Consider the following 22,168-nt stretch of genomic DNA (forward strand, 5'->3'; position numbering starts at 1 on the left):
TCTGCCCATAACCACATTCTCTCCTCCATTCTTGTTACCTCCTCACGTTCCTTTCTACAGAACTTCTCGACAAGGGCCCCATCTTGTTTGGTACTCTCTGCCTCACTCCACAAGACTCTTCCCAAGCTCCTTAAAGACTCTACTGTTCAGGAATGCAAGCAATGTGTGCTAATCTTTTTTTTTACCTCAGTCCCTTTCATTCTTTTGTCATTCCCTTGAACCTCCTTAGCATTACAAGCCCAGTTGTCCTGTGGATTACCTTCATGTAAGGTGATCTACAACAGCTGTCAATTCTTGGCAGGGCCTTCTACCAATTTGCTTCTTATAAATGTTACGTTTGCATATTATACCTATGTTTACAGTACTGTGGATTCTGTTTGTGCTCTACAAATAAATGTTGTTATTGGTATTATTATTATGATTATTATAATAATGAAAGCATATGCAAGTTTAATAAAAAAAAGAGCTTACCTGCCTTTTTTAAAATAGCCCTGTTCCACTTCTGGAAAAAAGTGAATTCATTTTTTTTTTTTTAGCAATTTCCAACACCTTCAAAAATGTGAGCTACTGTGAGTTATGGGTGTATGGACATTTATTGGCTGAGATTGTGCATGCAGCCAATCATGAACTGTTACACCCATAAATGATGGTAATTTGCTTTCAGAAACAGGGCCGAGTTTACAGCCCAGGTGCATGTAGGCACCAAAATCTGAAGCACCATAACTAAGATGGCCAAAATAACAGCCCCTCGCATGTGCAGTGACCATATTTGTTAAGATCAATGCAAGCACTGTGCATGCCCAGAGGGAGCCGGATGCCATCCATGTGTAATACTAGCACAACCTTAATAAAGATGGCTGTCGAAGATGCACAGTACTGTTATTTCACTGTTGGCGGCCATCTTAGTTAATGGTGCTGGCTGACTGGTATTTATAATGCCTACTCTGCCTTATTATAAACCCAGCCCTATTCAGAGGCTAGTGGAAAATACTGGAGGCAGCAGGGCTTTCAGTGGTTTCCATAAGAGTAAGTCTGGAATTTTGAAGAAAGAATTAAAATTGTTGGAACTTTAATTTTGCTTCTTATATCACTCACTATGTGTAAACTTGTGATAGCATATTAACATTGCATTGACCTATTTTGAATATACTTCATGTTGTATAATAATGATTTTTATATCTAATTCATGTTAAATATTTCATATCCATATTAGCAAATCACATAAAATTAAATCTACTGTAATATACAAATCACTGCTTCCTCTTATATTGTATTGAAGCATTGCATTTTTAACTATGTTTTTCCCCTAATATGGTTAAAAACAAAACTAAATATCCCATTTAACCTTTATGCTTGATGTCATATGGTCTGAAGGAGAAAACAATTATTTTCTATGAGTTGGTCCTACTTTGGTTCATTTGGCATATACATTTTGTTTGCACGTAGATCAGTCTGCAATGTCTTTATTTATATTAACTCTCCAACCTTTAAGGGACATTATACCCCTCTTGCTTTTGTGAATAAATTGCTCATTGTCCCAATGCTACTAAGAGTAGCCAAATAGCAGAATCTGTAACAAAATGTCTCAAGTTGCTTAAACCAGCTATTTGATTTACAGTTGCTGGTTAACAAATTTCCTTTTTTTGGCTTTCTAGGGAGCATGGGACAAGCACATTTTTTACCTAAAGCAAGAGGTGTTTAATATCCTTTCTAAAAAATCAAATGCAATGTGGTCTGGTGAGAAGACAAAAACAAAACTTTTGCTTACCTTATAAATTCATTTATATCATGATTGTGAGAGTCCACGATCCATTACTCCTGGTATTCAACTTCTGACCATTAGAAGGAGACAAAGATTACCAAAATTCAAAGAGCACTTTCTCCCCTCCTATCTCCCTGGTATGCCAGTCTGACATATACCAAACCAAGTTGAGGTATAAAAAAAACAAAAAAATAGAGTGAAAACCTCAAAATGTTTGTCCTGGTATGCAAATCTTAGGAACTGGTGATGGTCTTTTGGATAGGAATACGAATATAGAAATAGAATAGTCTGAATTTTTACCATTTTGAAAGTAGAAACCTTGAGAAACTTGCTTAAAGTTTTCAAATCTAGAATATGCCTGAAAGTTCCCTCTTTTTGGGGAACAATAAAAAGGTTGGAATAACAACCCACACCTTGTTCTGACATAGGAACTGGAACTATCACTAAAATAACTTGTTACATCCAGAACTAATTGAAAAAAAGACTTGTGTCTTTACATGATCGTTTGGAACATGAGACAGAAGAAAACTACCCCTGGGAGGCATTGATCTGAAGCCTATTCTGTAACCCTGAGAAACTATGTTAAGAACCCAAGGATCTTGAATAGACTGAGGACAGGCCTTCCGAAAAGGTATAATCTGCCCCTATCAGAAGAGTATCTAGATAAGGGGCCGCACCTTAATGCTGACTTGGTAGAGGAGGACTTTTTGGTTCCTAGATTGACGGAAGAAATGAAAATGACTAGTAGTTCTGTTCCTTGCCTTGCACTTGTCCTGAGGGAGAAAAGCTCCTTTACTTTCCGTCACAGTAGAGATTATGGCATATAGACCAGTCCCAAACAAATGTTTTCCTTGAAAAAGAAGAGATAAAAGTCACAATTTTGAATCCATTCCAGCTAACCATGAGTTGAGCTGCAAAGCTCTTCTGGTCAAAAACGATAGGGCCATATTTTTGGCATTAATTCTGATTATATAATATAATGACAATAGCATCACAGAAAAAAGCATTTGCTGACCTAAGTTTTAAATGGTTTTGAAAATCATCAACTATAGAATCATCTGAAATATGATCAGAAAGACTATCATGCCAAAGAGTAAAAGCTGCTGCAAAACAAGCAATACTGATAGCTGGTTTAAACATGTAACCCACTTGTTGAAATGCTCTTCTGTGAAAAGATTTTATAACCATAGGGTCTTTAAAAGATGTTCTATAGTATAGAATAGTACAACGTTTAAATAATGTTGAAATTGCACTACTACTACTTCAGGTATAGTGTCCCAAAGCTCTATACAAGAAGCTGGCATGGGAGACATCCTTTTGAATGCTGAGGATAGATTAAAAGGAAGCCCAGGCTTAAACGACCCTTTGGTATATATCTTAGTAATCACCTCTGTCAAAGGAAAAACCTTGAGCTTTAACAGAATGTTTGAAAATCAGAACCAATTGTTTAATGGATTTTTCTGAAGACTTTGATTCTTGTACCCCTTAAGTACATAAAACCTCCCTTAGAAGAGTACAAATATGTTCTTGCTTGAACATAAAAGAGGAGGATTCTGTATCCAGATCAGTAACTGACTCCTGATCATCTGCAAACTACTTTACTTTCAGAAGATGGATCTGAGGAGTTAGAATCTGAGTCTGAAAGCAACTGTTTAGCTAATCTGTTCCTTAGAGATTGAGAGTGGCTAGATACATCAAATTTAGGTTGCTTGTCAGAAACTCTTTTACTTGGAAGAGGTATGGCCACCAACATTTCTCAAACAGTTGAGTGCACAAAAACTTTAAATCCTGGAACAAAATCTGAAGAACTCCATTGCACAGTACAAGGAGAGAGAGGACATATTCTTTCAGAGGCAAAAGCTGAACTTGACTGATTAGAATGCATAAGGTGATCCATACAAGAATTGCAAAGCTGAGCTGGTGGAGTAATAGGGGTCAGCTTGCAAAAAATACACTTAAATGGAATAAATGAGTGATCCAAGGATCTACCCTCTAAAGGATCTACAGTCAAATGAATGGGGACAGTTCCAGTATGCTCCATGTTAACTTATTGAAGAAAATAACAGCCAAAATAATACCACTGAGACAAGTAATGTATATTGTAGGAGACCAAATAAAGTATAAATAGCCTGGGACTTAAGACAGCAAACTCTGAGAATAAGGGGAAACAAGTCAAGATCAGGTAATAAATACCCCTTCAATGAGTATACACAATTAATTAATTATAAATATAATTTAATCAGTCTCTTGAAATTGTGGTAATCTTACTCCTTCACACCGATAAGGGAGAATGGAGTTGAAGAACAGCAGCTGTAGGCCAACACCTATCTGAACAGAAAAGTAGAGCTGTTAGCATGATGGGAAAATATTAACTACCACTCTGCTAGAAAACAGCACTGCCTATAGAAAAAAGCATAAAAGAAAGAAATGTGCTAACCCAAAACAGGAGCAAGTCTCGGTAGCACAGGTCAGAAAATTAGCTGCATAGGTGAAGCCGGTAAACTATATTAAAAAAAGCAAAAAAACAAAAAGGAGCACATTAACTGAAATACTGAGGGGCCGATTTATTATTGTGCGGACAGACATGATCCGATATTGCGGATCATGTCCTCCGCACATTGATAAATGCCGACAGCATACGCTCTCAGCATTTAACATTGCACCAGCAGTTCTTGTAAACTGCTGGTACAAAACCGCCCCCTGCATATTCGCAGCCAATCGGCCGCTAGCAGGGAGTGTCAATCAACCCGATCGTATTCGATCGGTTTGATTTCTGTCCGCCGCCTCAGAGCAGGTGGACAGGTTATGGAGCAGAGATCTTTAGACCACTGCTTCATAACTTCAGTATCCTCCTGTTTCTGGCAAGCCTGAAGGCTTGCGGGAATCACGGGGCATCAAGCTCCATACAGAGCTTGATAAATATGCCCCTGAGTGCGTACACACAGCGCAGTTGAAGTAACTGACAGGGAACACGCTAACTAAGAAAGAAGCACACACACATGGCGCAGTTGAAATAACGGAAAATGCTAACAGAAAAATAATAGTAAAGTATATAAATTAAATAAATAATACGTTTGCCAAAAAAAAAAATCATGAGTCAGGCAGGAAAGGGTCTACCGCTCACTTTCTTTCCGCGACTCGAGGCTACTGCAAATCCCCGTATCCTATCTTTTCTATGGGATTTGCCTAACGCTGGTATTACGAGTCTTGGAAGAAGTGAGCGGTACAGCCTCTACCGACAAGACTCCATCCGCAAAAAAAGTCAGTAGTTAAGAGTTTTATGGGCTAACGCCAGAACATAAAGCTCTTAACTACAGTGCTACAAAGTACACTAACACCCATAAACTACCTATGAACCCCTAAACCGAGGCCCCCCCACATTGTAAACCCTATAATATAAATTTTTAACCCCTAATCTTCCGACCGGACATCGCCGCCACCTACATTATAGCTATGAACCCCTAATCTGCTGCCCCTAACATCGCTGACACCTATATTATATTTATTAACCCCTAATCTGCTGCCCCTAACATCGCTGACACCTATATTATATTTATTAATCCCTAATCTGCCCACCCCCAACGTCGCCGCCACCTACCTACACTTATTAACCCCTAATCTGCGAACCGGACATCGCTGCCACTATAATAAATGTATTAACCCCTAAACCACCGCACTCCTGCCTCACAAACACTATAATAAATTTTATTAACCCCTAATCTGCCCTCCCTAACATCGCCGCCACCTACCTACAATTATTAACCCCTAAACTCCCAACCCCAATGTCGCCGCTACTATAATAAAGTTATTAACCCCTAAACCTAAGTCTAACCCTAACCCTAACACCCCCCTAAGTTAAATATAATTTAAATAAAACTAAATAAATGTACTATAATTAAATAAATTATTCCTATTTAAAACTAAATACTTACCTATAAAATAAACACTAATATAGCTACAATATAACTAATAGTTACATTGTAGCTATTTTAGGATTTATATTTATTTTACAGGCAACTTTGTATTTATTTTAACTAGGTACAATAGCTATTAAATAGTTAATAACTATTTAATAGCTACCTAGTTAAAATAATTACAAAATTACCTGTAAAATAAATCCTAACCTAAGTTACAAATACACCTAACACTACACTATCAATAAATTAATTAAATAAATTACCTACAATTAGCTAAACTAAAATACAATTAAAGGGACACTGTACCCAAAAATTTTCTTTCGTGATTTAGATTGAGCATGAAATTTTAAGCAACTTTATAATTTACTCCTATTATCAAATTTTCTTCATTCTCTTGGTATCTTTATTTGAAATGCAAGAATGTAAGTTTAGATGCCGGCCCATTTTTGGTGAACAACCTGGGTTGTCCTTGCTGATTGGTGGATAAATTCATCCACCAATAAAAAAGTGCTGTCCAGAGTACTGAAACCAAAAAAAAGCTTAGATGCCTTCTTTTTCAAATAATGATAGCAAGAGAACGAAGAAAAATTGATACTAGGAGTAAATTAGAAAGTTGCTTAAAATTGCATGCTCTTTCTGAATTACAAAATAAAAAAAATTGGGTACAGTGTCCCTTTAAATAAACTAAACTATAATACAAATAAAACAAACACTAAATTACAGAAAATAAAAAAACATTACAAGAAGTTTAAACTAATTACACCTAATCTAAGCTCCCTAATAAAATAAAAAAGCCCCCCAAAATAATAAAATGCCCTACCCTATCCTAAATTACAAAGTAATCAGCTCTTTTACCAGCCCTTAAAAGGGCTTTTTGCGGGGCATTGCCTCAAAGTAATCAGCTCTTTTACCTGTAAATAAAAATACAATACCCCCCCAACATTACAACCCACCACCCACATACCCCTACTCTAAAACCCACCCAAACCCCCCTTAAAAAAACTAACACTAACCCCCTGAAGATCTCCCTACCTTGAGTCGTCTTCACTCAGCCGAGCCGAATTCTTCATCCAAGCGGGCCAGAAGAGGTCCTCCATCCAGTTGAAGTCTTCATCCAAGAGGGGCAGAAGAGCTCTTCCATCCGATTGAAGTGTTTATCCGAGCGGCCTCTTCTATCTTCATCCATCCGGAGCGGAGCGGCAGCATCCTGAAGACCTCTGATGCGGAACATCCATCCTGGCCGACGACTGAACAACGAATGACGGTTCCTTTAAATGACGTCATCCAAGATGGCGTCCCTCGAATTCCAATTGGCTGATAGGATTCTATCAGCCAATCGGAATTAAGGTAGGAAAAATCTGATTGGCTGATTCAATCAGCCAATCAGATTGAAGTTCAATCCGATTGGCTGATCCAATCAGCCAATCGGATTGACCTCGCATTCTATTGGCTGTTCCGATCAGCCAATAGAATGCAAGGTCAATCTGATTGGCTGATTGGATCAGCCAATCAGATTTTTCCTACCTTAATTCCGATTGGCTGATAGAATCCTATCAGCCAATCGGAATTCGAGGGATGCCATCTTGGATGACGTCATTTAAAGGAACCGTCATTCGTCGTTCAGACGTCGGCCAGGATGGATGTTCCGTGTCAGAGGTCTTCAGGATGCTGCCACTCCGCTCCGGATGGATGAAGATAGAAGATGCCGCTTGGATGAACACTTCAATCGGATGGAAGACCTCTTCTGGCCCGCTTGGATGAAGACTTCAAGTGGATGGAGGACCTCTTCTGGCCCGCTTGGATGAAGAATTCGGCTCGGCTGAGTGAAGACGACTCAAGGGGGTTAGTGTTAGGTTTTTAGGGGGGTTTGGGTGGGTTTTAGAGTAGGGGTATGTGGGTGGTGGATTGTAATGTTGGGGTGGGATTGTATTTTTTTTTACAGGTAAAAGAGCTGATTACTTTGGGGCAATGCCCCACAAAAAAGCCCTTTTAAGGGCTGGTAAAAGAGCTGATTACTTTGTAATTTAGGATAGGGTAGGGCATTTTATTATTTTGGGGGGCTTTTTTATTTTATTAGGGGGCTTAGATTAGGTGTAATTAGTTTAAACTTCTTGTAATGTTTTCATATTTTCTGTAATTTGTTTTATTTGTATTATAGTTTAGTTTATTTAATTGTATTTTAGTTTAGATAATTGTAGTTAATTAATTTATTGATAGTGTAGTGTTAGGTGTATTTGTAACTTAGGTTAGGATTTATTTTACAGGTAATTTTGTAATTATTTTAACTAGGTAGCTATTAAATACTTATTAACTATTTAATAGCTATTGTACCTAGTTAAAATACATACAAAGTTGCCTGTAAAATAAATATAAATCCTAAAATAGCTACAATGTAACTATTAGTTATATTGTAGCTATATTAGTGTTTATTTTATAGGTAAGTATTTAGTTTTAAATAGGAATAATTTATTTAATTATAGTACATTTATTTAGTTTTATTTAAATTATATTTAACTTAGGGGGGTGTTAGGGTTAGGGTTAGACTTAGGTTTAGGGGTTAATAACTTTATTATAGTAGCGGCAACGTTGGGGTCGGGAGTTTAGGGGTTAATAATTGTAGGTAGGTGTCTGCGATGTTAGGGAGGGAAGATTAGGGGTTAACAAAATTTATTATAGTGTTTGCGAGGCGAGAGTGCGGCGGTTTAGGGGTTAATACATTTATTATAGTGGCGGCGATGTCCGGTCCGCAGATTAGGGGTTAATAAGTGTAGGTAGGTGGCGGCGACGTTGGGGGGGGGCATATTAGGGGTTAATAAATATAATATAGGTGTTGGCGATGTTAGGGACAGCAGATTAGGGGTTCATAGCTCTAATGTAGGTTGCGGTGGTGTCCGGAGTGCCAGATTAGGGGTTAATAATATAATGTAGGTGTCAGCGATAGTGGGGGCGACAGATTAGGGTTAATAAGTGTAAGATTAGGGGTGTTTAGACTCGGGGTTCATGTTAGGGTGTTAGGTGTAGACTTAGAGAGTGTTTCCCCATAGGAAACAATGGGGCTGCGTTAGGAGCTGAACACTGCTTTTTTGAAGGTGTTAGTTTTTTTTTCAGCCAGCCGAGCCCCATTGTATCCTATGGGGAAATCGTGCACGAGCACATTTTTCCATCTTACCGCTACCGTAGGCAACACTGGTATTGAGAGTTGAAGGGAAGATAAATTTGGCTCAACGCTCCCTTTTCTGAGGCTAACGCAGCCATTCAGACAACTCGTAATACCAGCGTTGGCTTAAGGGTGCACTGGAAAAAAAGGAGCGTTAGCACCGCGGGTCTTTACCGACAGAACTCGTAATCTAGGCGTTAGTGTGTTATTTCAATAAAAGTGGTCCTTAGTGTCCCCTAAAGTCTCCATATAAAAAACATAAAAAATAGTTCACAATAAAGTCTAGTGTAAATGTAGTAATGTCTGTAAAAAAGTCTGTAAAAAATGTCCCCTGGCTATGGTGTAACATAACAAATGTGCCTTCTAATAGCCTGTGGGCTATGTGAGTGCAAATGTATCCAAACTTACTTGAAAACCATCCACTCCACTTTGCTTACCAGCGGCAGAAATGAATGCTTCCAGTATATATAGCCCATCCATTGCTGGCACATATAGATGACCCAACAGAAGAATGGTAAGGGACCGGTCCCCACAATACCTGTGGCAGGCACGTGACTAACTCCTTACTGAGAGTAATTGTGTCACTGCTCAGTACTCCAATCTCCCTCTATCTCTGAGGGGGCAAATGGGCCTCAAATCGATCGGAGGACTTCTCTCAATGAAAAATCAGATAAGCCTGAATTCTTCACCTTCCTTCTGTGGAGGTAAAGATAAGACTGGCATAGTAGAGAGGTGGGAGGGATGAAGTGCTCTTGGTGTTTTGGGAATCTTTGCCTCCTCCTAGTGGCCAGGAGTTGAATTCCAGGAGTAATAAATTGTGGTCTCTCACCACTTTATGAAAGAAAGTGGTATGCCACATTATCTGACAGTGTGATGACAGTGTGACGTCATGGCTCTGTCATTACCTTTCCTTGTTGCCGGTTGTTTAACATAAGTGACTGGACCTTGAGTGCCTCTTTCTCCTTGCACTCCCTATAAGGAAATCAGAAAATACCAATAAAAATAAAAAATATTTTACATTCCACACAACGTCAGGTTTATTATCTGTATTAAAGGGACATAGTTTAAAATACCAATAAATATAAAAACTATTTTACATTCCACACAATGAGACCTACTTATCAAGCCATCAACTTACTTGCATTCAAATGCACCAATACGCTCGCCTGACATCGCCTAACATCGCAGCCGCGAACCTGAATACGCTCTCCATATTTAACAAAAAAGCTGTCAAAAAGCCACGCACCAAGTACGGGGCGATGAGCAGTGGACTGTTGTTAACTAACAGTCATCGATCTCGCTGCTATTCGGCTTTTTCACAGTTTTATTTGTATACTGTCACTAAACACTGCCACTATACTAAACTGTTTAACCCCTAAACTGCTGCTCCCAGAGCCCACCGCAACTCTAATAAACTTATTAACCCCTATCCCGCCACTCCCGGACCCCACCGCAACTCTAATAAAGTTATTAACCCCTATCCCGCCGCTCCAGGACCCCGCCGCAACTAACTAAATGTATTAACCCCTAAACCTCTGGTCTCCCACATCACTACCACTTACTAAACCTATTAACCCCTAAACCGCCAGCCCCCCACATCGCCATAAACTAAATTATCCTATTAACCCCTAAACCTAACAACCCGCTAACTTTATATTAAATATTACCTCATACCTATCTTATAATAAATTTAAACTTACCTTTAGATTTAAATTAAACTATATTAAACTAATAATTAATCTACCCTAACTGTTATACTAAAATTACATTAAACTATATTAAACTATTAATTAATCTACCCTATTATACTAAAATTACATTAAACTATATTAAAATAATAATTAACCTACCCTAACTGTTATACTAAAATTACATTAAACTATATTAAACTAATAATTAATCTACCCTAACTGTTATACTAAAACTACATTAAACTACAAATTAAATTAACTATATTATATATTTAAACACCTAACCCAACTCAAATAATTTAAATCTACAATTAAAAATGACAAAATTACAAAAAAAAATAAACACTAAGTTACAAAAAAAAAATAAACACTAAGTTACACAAAATAAAAAATAAATTATCAAATATTTAAACTAATTACACCTAATCTTATGAAAATAAAAAAGCCCCCCCAAAATAAAAAAACCCTAACCTACAATAAACTACCAATGGCCCTTAAAAGGGCCTTTTGCGGGGCATTGCCCCAAAGAAATCAGCTCTTTTACCTGTAAATAAAAAATACAAACACCCCCCAACAGTAAATCCCACCACCCACACAACCAACCCCCCAAATAAAAACCTAACTAAAAAAAACCTAAGCTCCCCATTGCCCTGAAAATGGCATTTGTATGGGCATTGCCCTTAAAAGGGCATTTAGCTCTTTTTCAAAAGCACAAACCCACCCAATAAACCCTTAAAAAATCCTAACACTAACCCCTGAAGATCCACTTACAGTTTCTGAAGAGCAGACATCCATCCTCAATGAAGCGGCAGAAGTCCTCATCGAAGCCAGCAGAAGTCTTCATCCAAGCGGCTGAAGTCTTCATCCAAGCCCGCAGAAGTCTTCACCCAGACGGCATCTTCTATCTTCATCCATCAGGAGCGGAGCGGCTCCATCTTCAAGACATCCGACGCGGAGCATCCTCTTCTTACAACGTTTTCTTCAGAATGAAGGTTCCTTTAAATGACGTCAACCAAGATGGCATCCCTTAGATTCCGATTGGCTGATAGAATTCTATCAGCCATTCGGAATTAAGGTTAAAAAAATCCAATCAGCCAATAGGATTGAGCTCGCATTCTATTTGCTATTCCAACCTTAATTTCGACTGTCTGATAGAATTCTATCAGCCAATCGGAATCTAAGGGACGCCATCTTGGATGACGTCATTTAAAGGAACCTTCATTCTGAAGAAGACGTCGTAAGAAGAGGATGCTCCGCGTCGGATGTCTTGAAGATGGAGCCGCTCCACGCTGGATGGATGAAGATAGAAGATGCCGTCTGGGTGAAGACTTCTGCGGGCTTGGATGAAGACTTCGGCCGCTTGGATGAAAAATTCTGCCGGCTTCGATGAGGACTTCTGCCGCTTCGTTGAGGATGGATGTCGGCTCTTCAGAAACTGTAAGTGGATCTTCGGGGGTTAGTGTAAGGGTTTTTTAAGGGTTTTTTGGGTGGGCTTTATTTATAGATTAGGGTTTGGGCTTTTGAAAAAGAGCTAAATGCCCTTTTAAGGACAATGCCCATTCAAATGCCCTTTTCAGGGCAATGGGGAGCTTATGTTTTTTTAGTTAGGTTTTTATTTGGGGGGGGTTGGTTGTGTGGGTGGTGGGTTTTACTGTTGGGGGGTGTTTGTATTTTTTATTTACAGGTAAAAGAGCTGATTTCTTTGGGGCAATGCCCAGCAAAAGGCCCTTTTAAGGGCCATTGGTAGTTTATTGCAGGTTAGTTTTTTTTTATTTTGGGGGGCTTTTTTATTTTCATAGGGCTCTTAGATTAGGTGTAATTAGTTTAAATATTTGATAATTTATTTTTATTTTTGTGTAACTTAGTGTTGTTAACTTAGTGTTTGTTATTTTTTGTAACTTAGGCGTTAGTTTTTTGTAACTTTGTAATTTTTAATTGTAGATTTAAATTATTTGAGTAGGGTTAGGTGTTTAAATATATAATATAGTTAATTTAATTTGTAGTTTAATGTAGTTTTAGTATAACAGTTAGGGTAGGTTAATTATTAGTTTAATATAGTTTAATTTAAATCTAAAGGTAAGTTTAAATTTATTATAAGATAGGGATGAGTTAATATTTAATGTAAAGTTAATGGGTTGTTAGGTTTAGGGGTTAACAGGTTAATTTAGTTTATGGCGATGTGGGGGCTGGCGGTTTAGGGATTTATAGGTTTAGTAAGTGCTAGTGATGTGGGAGGCCAGGGGTTTAGGGGTTAATACATTTATTTAGTTGCAGTGGGCTCCGGGACCGGCCAGATAGGGGTTAATAACTTTATGTAGGTGGCGGCGGGGTCCGGGAGCGGCGGAATAGGGGTTAATAACTTTATGTAGGTGGCGGCGGTGTCAGGGCGGCACATTAGGGGTTAATAACATAATGTAGGTGGCGGCGGTGTCGGGGCGGCAGATTAGAGGTTAATAAGTATAATGTAGGTGGCGGCGGTGTAGATTAGGGGTGTTTAGACTCGGGTTTATGTTAGGGTGTTAGGTGTAAACATAACTTTTATTCTCCCATAGGAATCAATGGGATATCGGGCAGCAGCGAACATAAGCTTTCGCTGCTTTCAGACTCCGATTCCTATGGCGTCCGCGGCCTCCAGGGCGGCGGATTGAAAAGCAGGTATGCTGGGCCGGAATAGTGGCGAGCGTACCTGTTAGATATTTGTTATTGAGCAAAAGTAGTCAGATAGTGCCGAATTTGCATTCGGAACATCTGTAATGACGTAAGCATCGATCTGTGTCGGAGTGAGACCGTCGAATCGTATGTTACGTCACAAATTTCTACTTTTGCCGGTCTGTAGGCTTTGATAAATAAGGGGAATCAGGCTCTCCACAATTACGCTGCGGAATTCCAGCGTATTTGCGGTTGACGGCTAATGTCAGGTTTATTATCTATATTAAAGGGACATGGTTTAAATAGATCATTTGATTTTAAAAGACTTTTCAGTATATATTTATTATCACATTTACTTTGTTCACTTGTTATCCTTTGTTGGAAAGCATACCTGGGTAGGTTCAGGAGTTACTGTGCACAACGGTGTAGGTTTCGGCGCAAGCGTGGGAACCCGCGACGCCCGTATTTTCACCTCGCACATCGGGGTATTACATATACTGCGCCGGCATTTCCTAAATGGCGTAAGTCTGATAAACTAGCGATGTCCAAAAATAAGCGTAAATACACATTTCTGGAGTCGCCAGTGACTTACGGCACTTTAGAAACTGCCGGCGCCTAAGAAAAGTAAAGATAATAACAAATCTCCCGTAAAAGTCTAACATGCCTCCCAAAAATAAGCCCGACACGCAAAACCCCTATTTATACTTAGTTGAATTTTATTTTTTAAGTAGTGTTAGTTTTATTTACATTTAATAGTAACATTAGTATTTTGTAAATTAGGTAATTTTAGTTCATTTAGGGGGTGTTAGGTTAGGGGGGGTTAGGTTAGGGGGGTTATGTTAGGGGTTAGGTTTATTGCGTTGTGGGCTATGGCGGTGTAGGGGTTAATAGACTTTTGTAGTTATTGTGGTGGGGGGTTGCGGTTGAGAGGTAGATAGACATTGCGCATGCGTTAGGTGTTAGTTTATTTTTGCAGGCATTTTCGGGCGTTACGGTGCTTTTTTAGTCAGTGCAAGGGTTGCTGCGTCTGCAATTTGTGGCGAGATGAGAATGGAGTAGATTTTCTGAATTCTGCGCGCGTAAGTCCTTACGCTGTATATTGGATACCAAATTGCGCGTCTGTTCTATGTTAGTCTATGGTTAAAAAAAATACGGGCGAAGGCTGAAATATACGCGCGTAACTTGTATGCTACGCCGTATATGTAATACCAAAATCGTGTAAAATCTGGCGTCGACGGCTTTTGCTGGCGACGCTCTATATGTAATGGAGGCCCAAGAGCATTGACAATTCAGTCTTAAAAGTCAGTGATACGTGTGCTATGACAAATCACTTATATAGCACGTAATGTTTAGGAATTCTCAAAAGTCACATTTAATTTTGCTTCCTACTGTGCAAAGAACAAGATTACAGCTAGCAGGAATGCTTATTAAAGTCATGACTAAATGTCTGATTATATCTAAAATAGTTTATGGTTATTCTATAAGTTAAAAGGGGATTGTCACACATCAAAATATTTGCTTTGAGTTTTACCTCTTCCGCCCCTTAAGGATCTTTTAATCAGAACAGATGTTCCAGTAGGGCACATATTTTGACTGATGAGTCAGAGTATTATGGTGTCTGTGTAGGATGATCTGTGGTATATTTACTATCTTGCATTTTTGCTCATTATAGAGCCTCTCCTACATCCCAATCAAATATAATCAAAACATCTGTCTATAATTTCCGTAATTTAACAAGCTCTTTAGCCCTCAGTGTAGCTAATCATCTGTCTACATGCCTTTTGTTGTAATGACATAATATAATCATGATGCTACAAATTCTAGCTGTATTTATTATACTAAAAAATTGTTAGGTGCTATCTGTCAACCATTTGGTAATTATGGCTTCTTCTTGTGTTTGTGGTTCTATGCCTCATAATCAGGGCTTTCTTGCTAACTGAATATAGGATGTCTGCTAGAGGTCACCATATTCTGCTATTACAATTGTCCTATCATTTATATCTCCTCTCTCCTTTTTTATTTCTTTGCTCTATTTCTAGGTATTTCTTAGTGGTACAATATCCTAAAATGTATTTTTTTTTTCAGAGATGTCCCTTATTGACTGTTTCTAGTCACATGGTCTGGTGGCTAAATTGTTGACACATTTAAGAATTGGGTGCTTCAAAAATGACTGCGGGTACTGTGGCACCACTCAGAATCTCTGTCAAAGCTTTTTTGCAAAATTATGCTGGTGGTTATTTAATGGAGTATAAAACTCATATTTTAATTTCCATAAAAAGGTATTATTGTCTGAAGTGGTAAACATTGTGCTCAAAACATTCTTTCATTGTTTAGTTTGGCTGATTTTTTCCACTCCCTTAGAGAAGTTGGAGTGCATTCTGGGAAATGTATAATCCTTACCCTGCTACATACTGTGATTGCTTAATAAGTGCAGGAACTAATTTATATATGCCCTTAAATGACCACAGAACAAGAGATAGCCTCCTTCATGTAGCTTTAAAGTGGTTTGTCACTAGACCAATGCAAATATTGCTAACAAAATGACAGTTTAAGATAATTGTAAACAATGTATTTTGTCTGGAGATCTTATATAATATAGTGATCAATTTCTGATGCATATATGTCTTTTAATGTCCCTTTAATGGGCAAATGTTTATTTAAAGTGACTAATAAGTCCAGTTAGACATGTGGATAAAGGTGAGAGTTGATAATAGATTGCAAAACAAAATGGCTGATATTTATCACATTATTATGGGAAACTTTACAGAAACAGAAAACTTACCTTCGGTCCTTTAAACCCAGGGGTTCCATGAGTGCCTGGAGTTCCAGGATATCCCTATATAAATCACATTCTATTTTAGTGATACTTATAAAACAAAATGTAAAATGACATTTACATATTAAACTTTAGCTAACTAAAATAGCTGCAAAGCTACTATATTTTTTCTAGCCTTCATTAATATATTCTGCAACTGTTCCTTTTGTTATTATCTCTCTCTTATGTTTTATTTTTTCTCTTTGCTTGCTGGTATCGTGTTTTTGTTTAGTTATATTTCTGTAAAGTCCATTAAAATGTTTCTATATTTATTGATATTTTGACGTATCTGCTAATTGTGAAATCATGTTTAAAGGGACAGTCTACAATAGAAGTTTTATTGTTTTAAAAGATAGATAATCCCTTTATTACCCATTCCCCAGTTTTGCATAACTAACACAGTTATATTAATATACTTTTTACCTCTGTGATTATCTTGTATCTAAGCATCTTCTGACAGCCCCTGATCACATGACTTTGTATTTATTATCTATTGATTTGCATTTAGTACTGTGTTGTGCTAAATCCTAAATAACTTCTCGGGTGTGAACACAATGTTATCTATATGGCCCACATGCACTAGCAGTCTTCTGTTGTGAAAAAGCAAATACAAAAGCGTGTGATTAAGAGGTTGTCTATAGAGCCTTTGAAACAGGCAGAAATTTAGAGGTTTAAATGTTATAAAGTATTAATCTAGCAATGTTGGTTGTGCAAAGATGGGGAATGGGCTGTAAAGGTGTTATCTATCTTTTCAAACAATAACAATTTTAATGAAGACTGTCCCTTTGAATAAACTTTATTGAAATAAAAAAATAACAATAAACATAAAACCTTTTTGTACTTACCGTGCTTCCTGAATCTCCTGAAAAACCATTAAGTCCTGGCAGGCCCTATAATGACAACAACAACGATTATTTAATAAATACAAGGTCTTAAAACTAAATATTGACACAGAACAGTTGCTATTAAATTTGATTTAAATACCTTTATCAGAGTAAGGAGAAAACTAAAGAATGTGTTTTGTTTATGTAAAGTACTGCTATTAAATCTTGGTATTCATCTGAGTTAATTTTATCTGACTAGATAGAAGAGAACTTTATAAAATATTCAGACTAATGAATACTCAAAACATTGAATCCCTCAATAGTACAATAACAGACCTGCTAATACACTTTCATGCACATTCTCAAAATTATTTTACAATAGACTGGAAAAATGTTATTTGCAAAGACGTAAAATGACAGTTAAAGTATCTAACTAGAAGCTTTATATAATTGTGACAAATAAATAAAAACATCATATTCATATAGATCACATTTCTATGCTGTCAGTTTAGGTACTTTTTACTAATGGGATGAGTCTATTCCCACACACTGCCTTTTTCAGCTGCGGTACTAAAACCCATTCTTACCTTTCTATGACTCTAGATATGGATCTAGTCATGCTCACTACTCTGTGACCCACAGCCCAGGTCAAGGGTAAGTATTAAACTTTTATTTTTGCAGGTCCATCTTTTGAAGAATATAAATGATTGTTCATAATGGTTTTCCTTCATTTAGGGTACATTTTAAGGATCTTTTTAAAATTCTGTTTATGTGCATTAAGGTTAATTAACCCATCTCTGCCATTTAATTTTTCAATTTCAATTTGATCTTTGTTTTAAGGAGTCATAAAAATGTGTTGTTAAAAGTTTACCCTCAGTCCTGGAAATCCCATGATGCCCTCTTCTCCCTTTTCCCCTAAACCTGATGATCCCTAATAGAACAAAAAAAAAAAAAAGAAATGTTAAACACAATACATCTTTATACTATTACATTTATATTATATTTGCAACACATGAATCATAAAACTTTTAAGAATTAAATAAACAAGAATGTGTTTCTTAACCCCGAGTATACTGGCGTTTTCATTAGGCTTTATCAGGCTGAGTGTTGTGCAGAACTTACTTTATGCTGCAGGTCAATTTTTGGAGACTACAGTGATAACTCAATATCTGCACAAGGCATGGTATTTTTAAACATATTTATTGTATTTTTAACCTAAAATGTTACAAAGTGTTATGTAGGGCATTTAGTCAAATATATTTCATTTATATAAATATAAATAGTTTAATTTTATCTTTTCACTTTAGTTTCCATTAAGTGCAGAGCCATTGCTTATGTGAGATGATATAGGTACGTATGTGTGTGATTCTGTACACAGCGAATGTGCACTTATAGCTGCACTATCTTACTTGAGGTCCAAGTTCTCCTTTTTCTCCTTTGTCACCTTTTTCAGCCTGAGAATTTAAAAAGGACATTGTTGAGAAGAGACATGTAACAATTATTTCATTTGAAAGATTTACTCTAAATTCTACTTTTAGAATATTGCTATTTGGTTTTGCTAATGAGATTGCTAAGAATACTGTCTTTATGACTGGTCAGTTTTATGGCATGGTAAGAATTCTGGCATTGAGATAGCCTTATATGAATGATACTTTTGCATTTAACCTGTGAGACAGCTTTTATGAATATTCTACTCCCAAACTAAGGGGTTGATCAGAAACCATAAGAACAGCTTATCTAATGAATTCCATCAGAAAAACACCACTAAAGTCTGTGGAGATTTTTTTGAAGATAAATCATTTTTGGTTTCTGATCGAAACACAGAATTATTTAGCATAGACGTGTGTGTGTGTATATATATATATATATATACATATATACACAGGGGTGGAAAAATATCAATATGATTGACTAGTCAGGGGTTAAAAGCTACTAGCCCAGAGGGAAAAAGTTAGCGGTACAATCAATGTTAAAGATAGGAAAAAGTCTAATTTCTATGTCATCCGGGACCACTGGAAATGTGTGTATGTATCAGTGACGTGCACTCATTGGAGGCAGGTGAGGCAGTGCCGCACCTGCCATTTGGGGCAAAAGAAAAACAAATAGAGAATTTTATTAAAAAAAAAAAAGTTACATTTTTTTTTTTTTTTTTACATGTCAAACTGTAATATTGCGCAATAGAGAGGCACTGGGTTCTGGTGTTTCTCTATTGTGCAATATTTGTAGTGTATTTTTATATCTAGCTGCTCTGCAGCATCACCCGGTGGTTATTTGCAGGAGCAGCGCGGCTGAGAAAATTGCTATATGAGGCATCTCTCATGAGGCCTCGACTTTTTCCTGGGAGACCGGCTCATCCAATCAACACCGGTGTTGACTCCCTGGCTCTGCTTAGCCTTACAGTGCACTACTGACTGAGTGTCTGGCTGCGCATGCGCAAGGAAGGAGCAGCGCGGCGGCGGGAACAGCAGCCAGTGCCACTCATTCCTGCCTGACACCTCAGCCTGAGCCAAGTAGCGACTCGCGAGAGTCGAGTGGAGGAGGAGGCTGCCTGATCTATTGTACTAGAGACTCGCACGTCGCACCGCATATCGCAGCTGCTGCCCTGCCCTGGTCCTGCCTGACCGTGACCTGTCGGCTGTCACCTGTGACCTCACCTGAAGGAAGGAGCCGTCCAAGTGCACACAGTCCGTCACACTGTCACACAAGTAAGTCATCATCAGAATGACAAGCCATGCCGTGTGATAGTGTGATGATCGTGCAGTACAGCCTGTAATATCATGATATATATTTTTTATTGTGACACTTGGGGTTGCAACTTGTAAGTTAATAGTACGGGACCGGGTAGTGGGTGCCCCCCTCTGCTTAAATTTGAAGTGCCTGTGTGTGTTGGAACTAGGAACTTGTGACGCAGTCTGATCCTCTTCTCTGCTTATTTGCTTAGTAAATGTATTTTGTGTATGACCCGGTCAGTGTTGTAAGTACTTACAACACTGACCAGGTCATACACAAAATACATTTATTAAGCAAAACTTGCAAGTTGCTGGCTATGCTATCTATGTTCCACTTCCCAACTTCTCTGGCAGCTTAATAAATATATTTTAATGAGCAGCCATATTGCAGCCATCTTATGATTTAGTGCTGTGCTTATTTGCTTAATAAATGTATTTTGTGTTAGACAAGGTCAGTATTGTAACTTACTATTACTAAATATATTAAAATAAGAAATATATTTTAATGAGCAGCCATTTTGTGATTTTGTGCTTATTTGCTTAATAAATGTAACTTACAACACTGACCAGGTCATACACAAAATACATTTATTAAGCAAAACTTGCAAGTTGCTATCCTAATGGTATGTTCTCTACTTCTCTGGCTGAAACCCATATGTTTTCTTTCATGATTTAGAAAGAGCATGCAATTTTAAATAACTTTCCAATTTACATCTATCCAATTTTCTTCATTCTCTTGATATCCTTTGTTGAAACTCGTATCTAAATATGCTCAGTAACTACTGATTGGTGGCTGCACATAAATACCTCATATGATTGGCTCACCCATGTACATTGCTATTTCTTCAACAAAGGATATCTAAAGAATGAAGGCGTATCCAAGTCAGTGCCTCACCTGCCTCTGACCTCACTGCACGTCACTGGTATGTATATATATATATATATATATATATATATATATATATATATATATATATAAATATATAAATATATATATATGTGTGTGTATGCTTTTTTGGCATTGAAGTTCATTTCCTTCTGTAGGGCCTGTATTTTTAATATAGTAAATCTAAACTGTTAGTTTTTAATTTTACATAAGAGTAAATACCCTACTGTTCTACTTAGAAGTAAAGCAATTACTGTAAGGTGATACAATTTTGAATCATTTGACATTTTAGTGGTTCTGCACAGGGGTGTACTCACTTCTATTGAAATATATATATATACAAACGAAAAGGTATTGGTGCACATCCATTTTCAAAAGCACAACATATTTTTTGAACTGCTGCAAAAAATTGCCTGCAAACATCAAGAGACAACTATTCTTTTTAAATAAAATTGGAATCTTAGTCACACAATATGGCTATATTCTGCTTAGCCAGTCACCACTTACAAGGTGCCCCAATTAGACTGGTCCTAACACTACAGTCCTTTTGCCACAGAGGGCTGAATCATTCCTGCTTTTACTCTCCATAATAGAATGAGACTCCCTGGCTTAATATTCACAACTCTATTACACTGTCATGAGCACACCTGAGCTTGGGTGCGGTGCTTAAACCAATGGGAGATGGTCAGTGTCCCTGATTATGTTTATATAAAAATCAAATAAAATATTTAAATAAGCAGTGTTTTGGCTACATAAAAGCAATTTATTGGGCTTCCACAAGCACCTCCATCATTTTTCTGGACATCATTTTCTACCTCATACATTTCCATTACTATTATGTATTTGTGTTATTATTTGTTGCTTAAATAGCTTAAACAAAATCTACTAATAAAGTAGTAAAAACTGGTTTAGACAGTTACAGTATGAGTCTGGAGAAATAGAGGGCAAGATAAAATATAATGGGTGTTCACATAGAGGCTACAAGGCCTTAAGTTGTCAATTACCTTACCTTGTTATTTTTGTATGGGGTTCCTATTTTTCAGACATCAAGTTTCATGTTATGGGAGCAAATACATTGTCTTAACACCCATTTTACAAAACTTGTAATTGCTACCATAGCTTAAAGGGACACTCAATCAAAATTAAACTTTCATTATTCAGATAGAGTGCAAGCGGACATAATACGATGTAGCGCATCATGTCCGTCGCACATCGATAAATGCCGACAGCATACGCAATGCCGCCCCCTGCAGATTTGCGGCCAATTGGCAACTAGCAGGGGGTGACAATCAGCCTGATCGTATAGGATCGGGCGGATTGAAAACCGCAGCCTCAGAGCAGGCGGACAAGTTCTTGACCAGCAGTCTTTAGATCGCTGCTTCATAACTGCTGTTTCTTGGTGAGCCTGAAGGCTCGCGTGGAAAAAGGGGCATCAAGCTCTATGTATCTAGATACCTCTTCAACTAAGAATACCATGTCAAATTTATCATAGAAGTAAACTGAAAACTTTTTTTTTAAAACTGTATGCTATGTCTGAATAGCAAAAGAAAAAAAAATGGGTTCCATGTCCCTTTAAAATATTTTGTATATAAAAGATTTGCAATGGAGTTCTTAATTTCTGATATACTATGCTTTAGACCGCTGCTTCATAACTGCTGTTTCTGGCGAGTCTGAAGACTCGCCAGAAACACGGGCCCACAAGCTCCATACGGAGCTTGATAAATGGGCCTCAATGGGT

General features: G+C 37.5%; 1 protein-coding gene across 1 annotated transcript in view; it reads right to left on the minus strand.

Annotated features, from left to right (window-relative positions):
• Window positions 1–22,168, minus strand: part of COL4A2 (collagen type IV alpha 2 chain) — a 406,346-nt gene that overhangs the window by 146,590 nt on the left and 237,588 nt on the right. The window contains exons 14-18 of the mRNA XM_053707783.1: window positions 18,225–18,269; window positions 17,687–17,746; window positions 16,837–16,881; window positions 15,959–16,012; window positions 9,742–9,808 (exon numbers count right to left, since the gene is read on the minus strand). Coding sequence (XP_053563758.1) covers window positions 9,742–9,808; window positions 15,959–16,012; window positions 16,837–16,881; window positions 17,687–17,746; window positions 18,225–18,269 — 271 coding nt within the window. The remainder of the gene's footprint in view (window positions 1–9,741; window positions 9,809–15,958; window positions 16,013–16,836; window positions 16,882–17,686; window positions 17,747–18,224; window positions 18,270–22,168) is intronic.

The sequence above is a fragment of the Bombina bombina genome, chromosome 3 (genome assembly GCF_027579735.1).
Source record: "Bombina bombina isolate aBomBom1 chromosome 3, aBomBom1.pri, whole genome shotgun sequence".
NCBI lineage: Eukaryota > Metazoa > Chordata > Amphibia > Anura > Bombinatoridae > Bombina > Bombina bombina.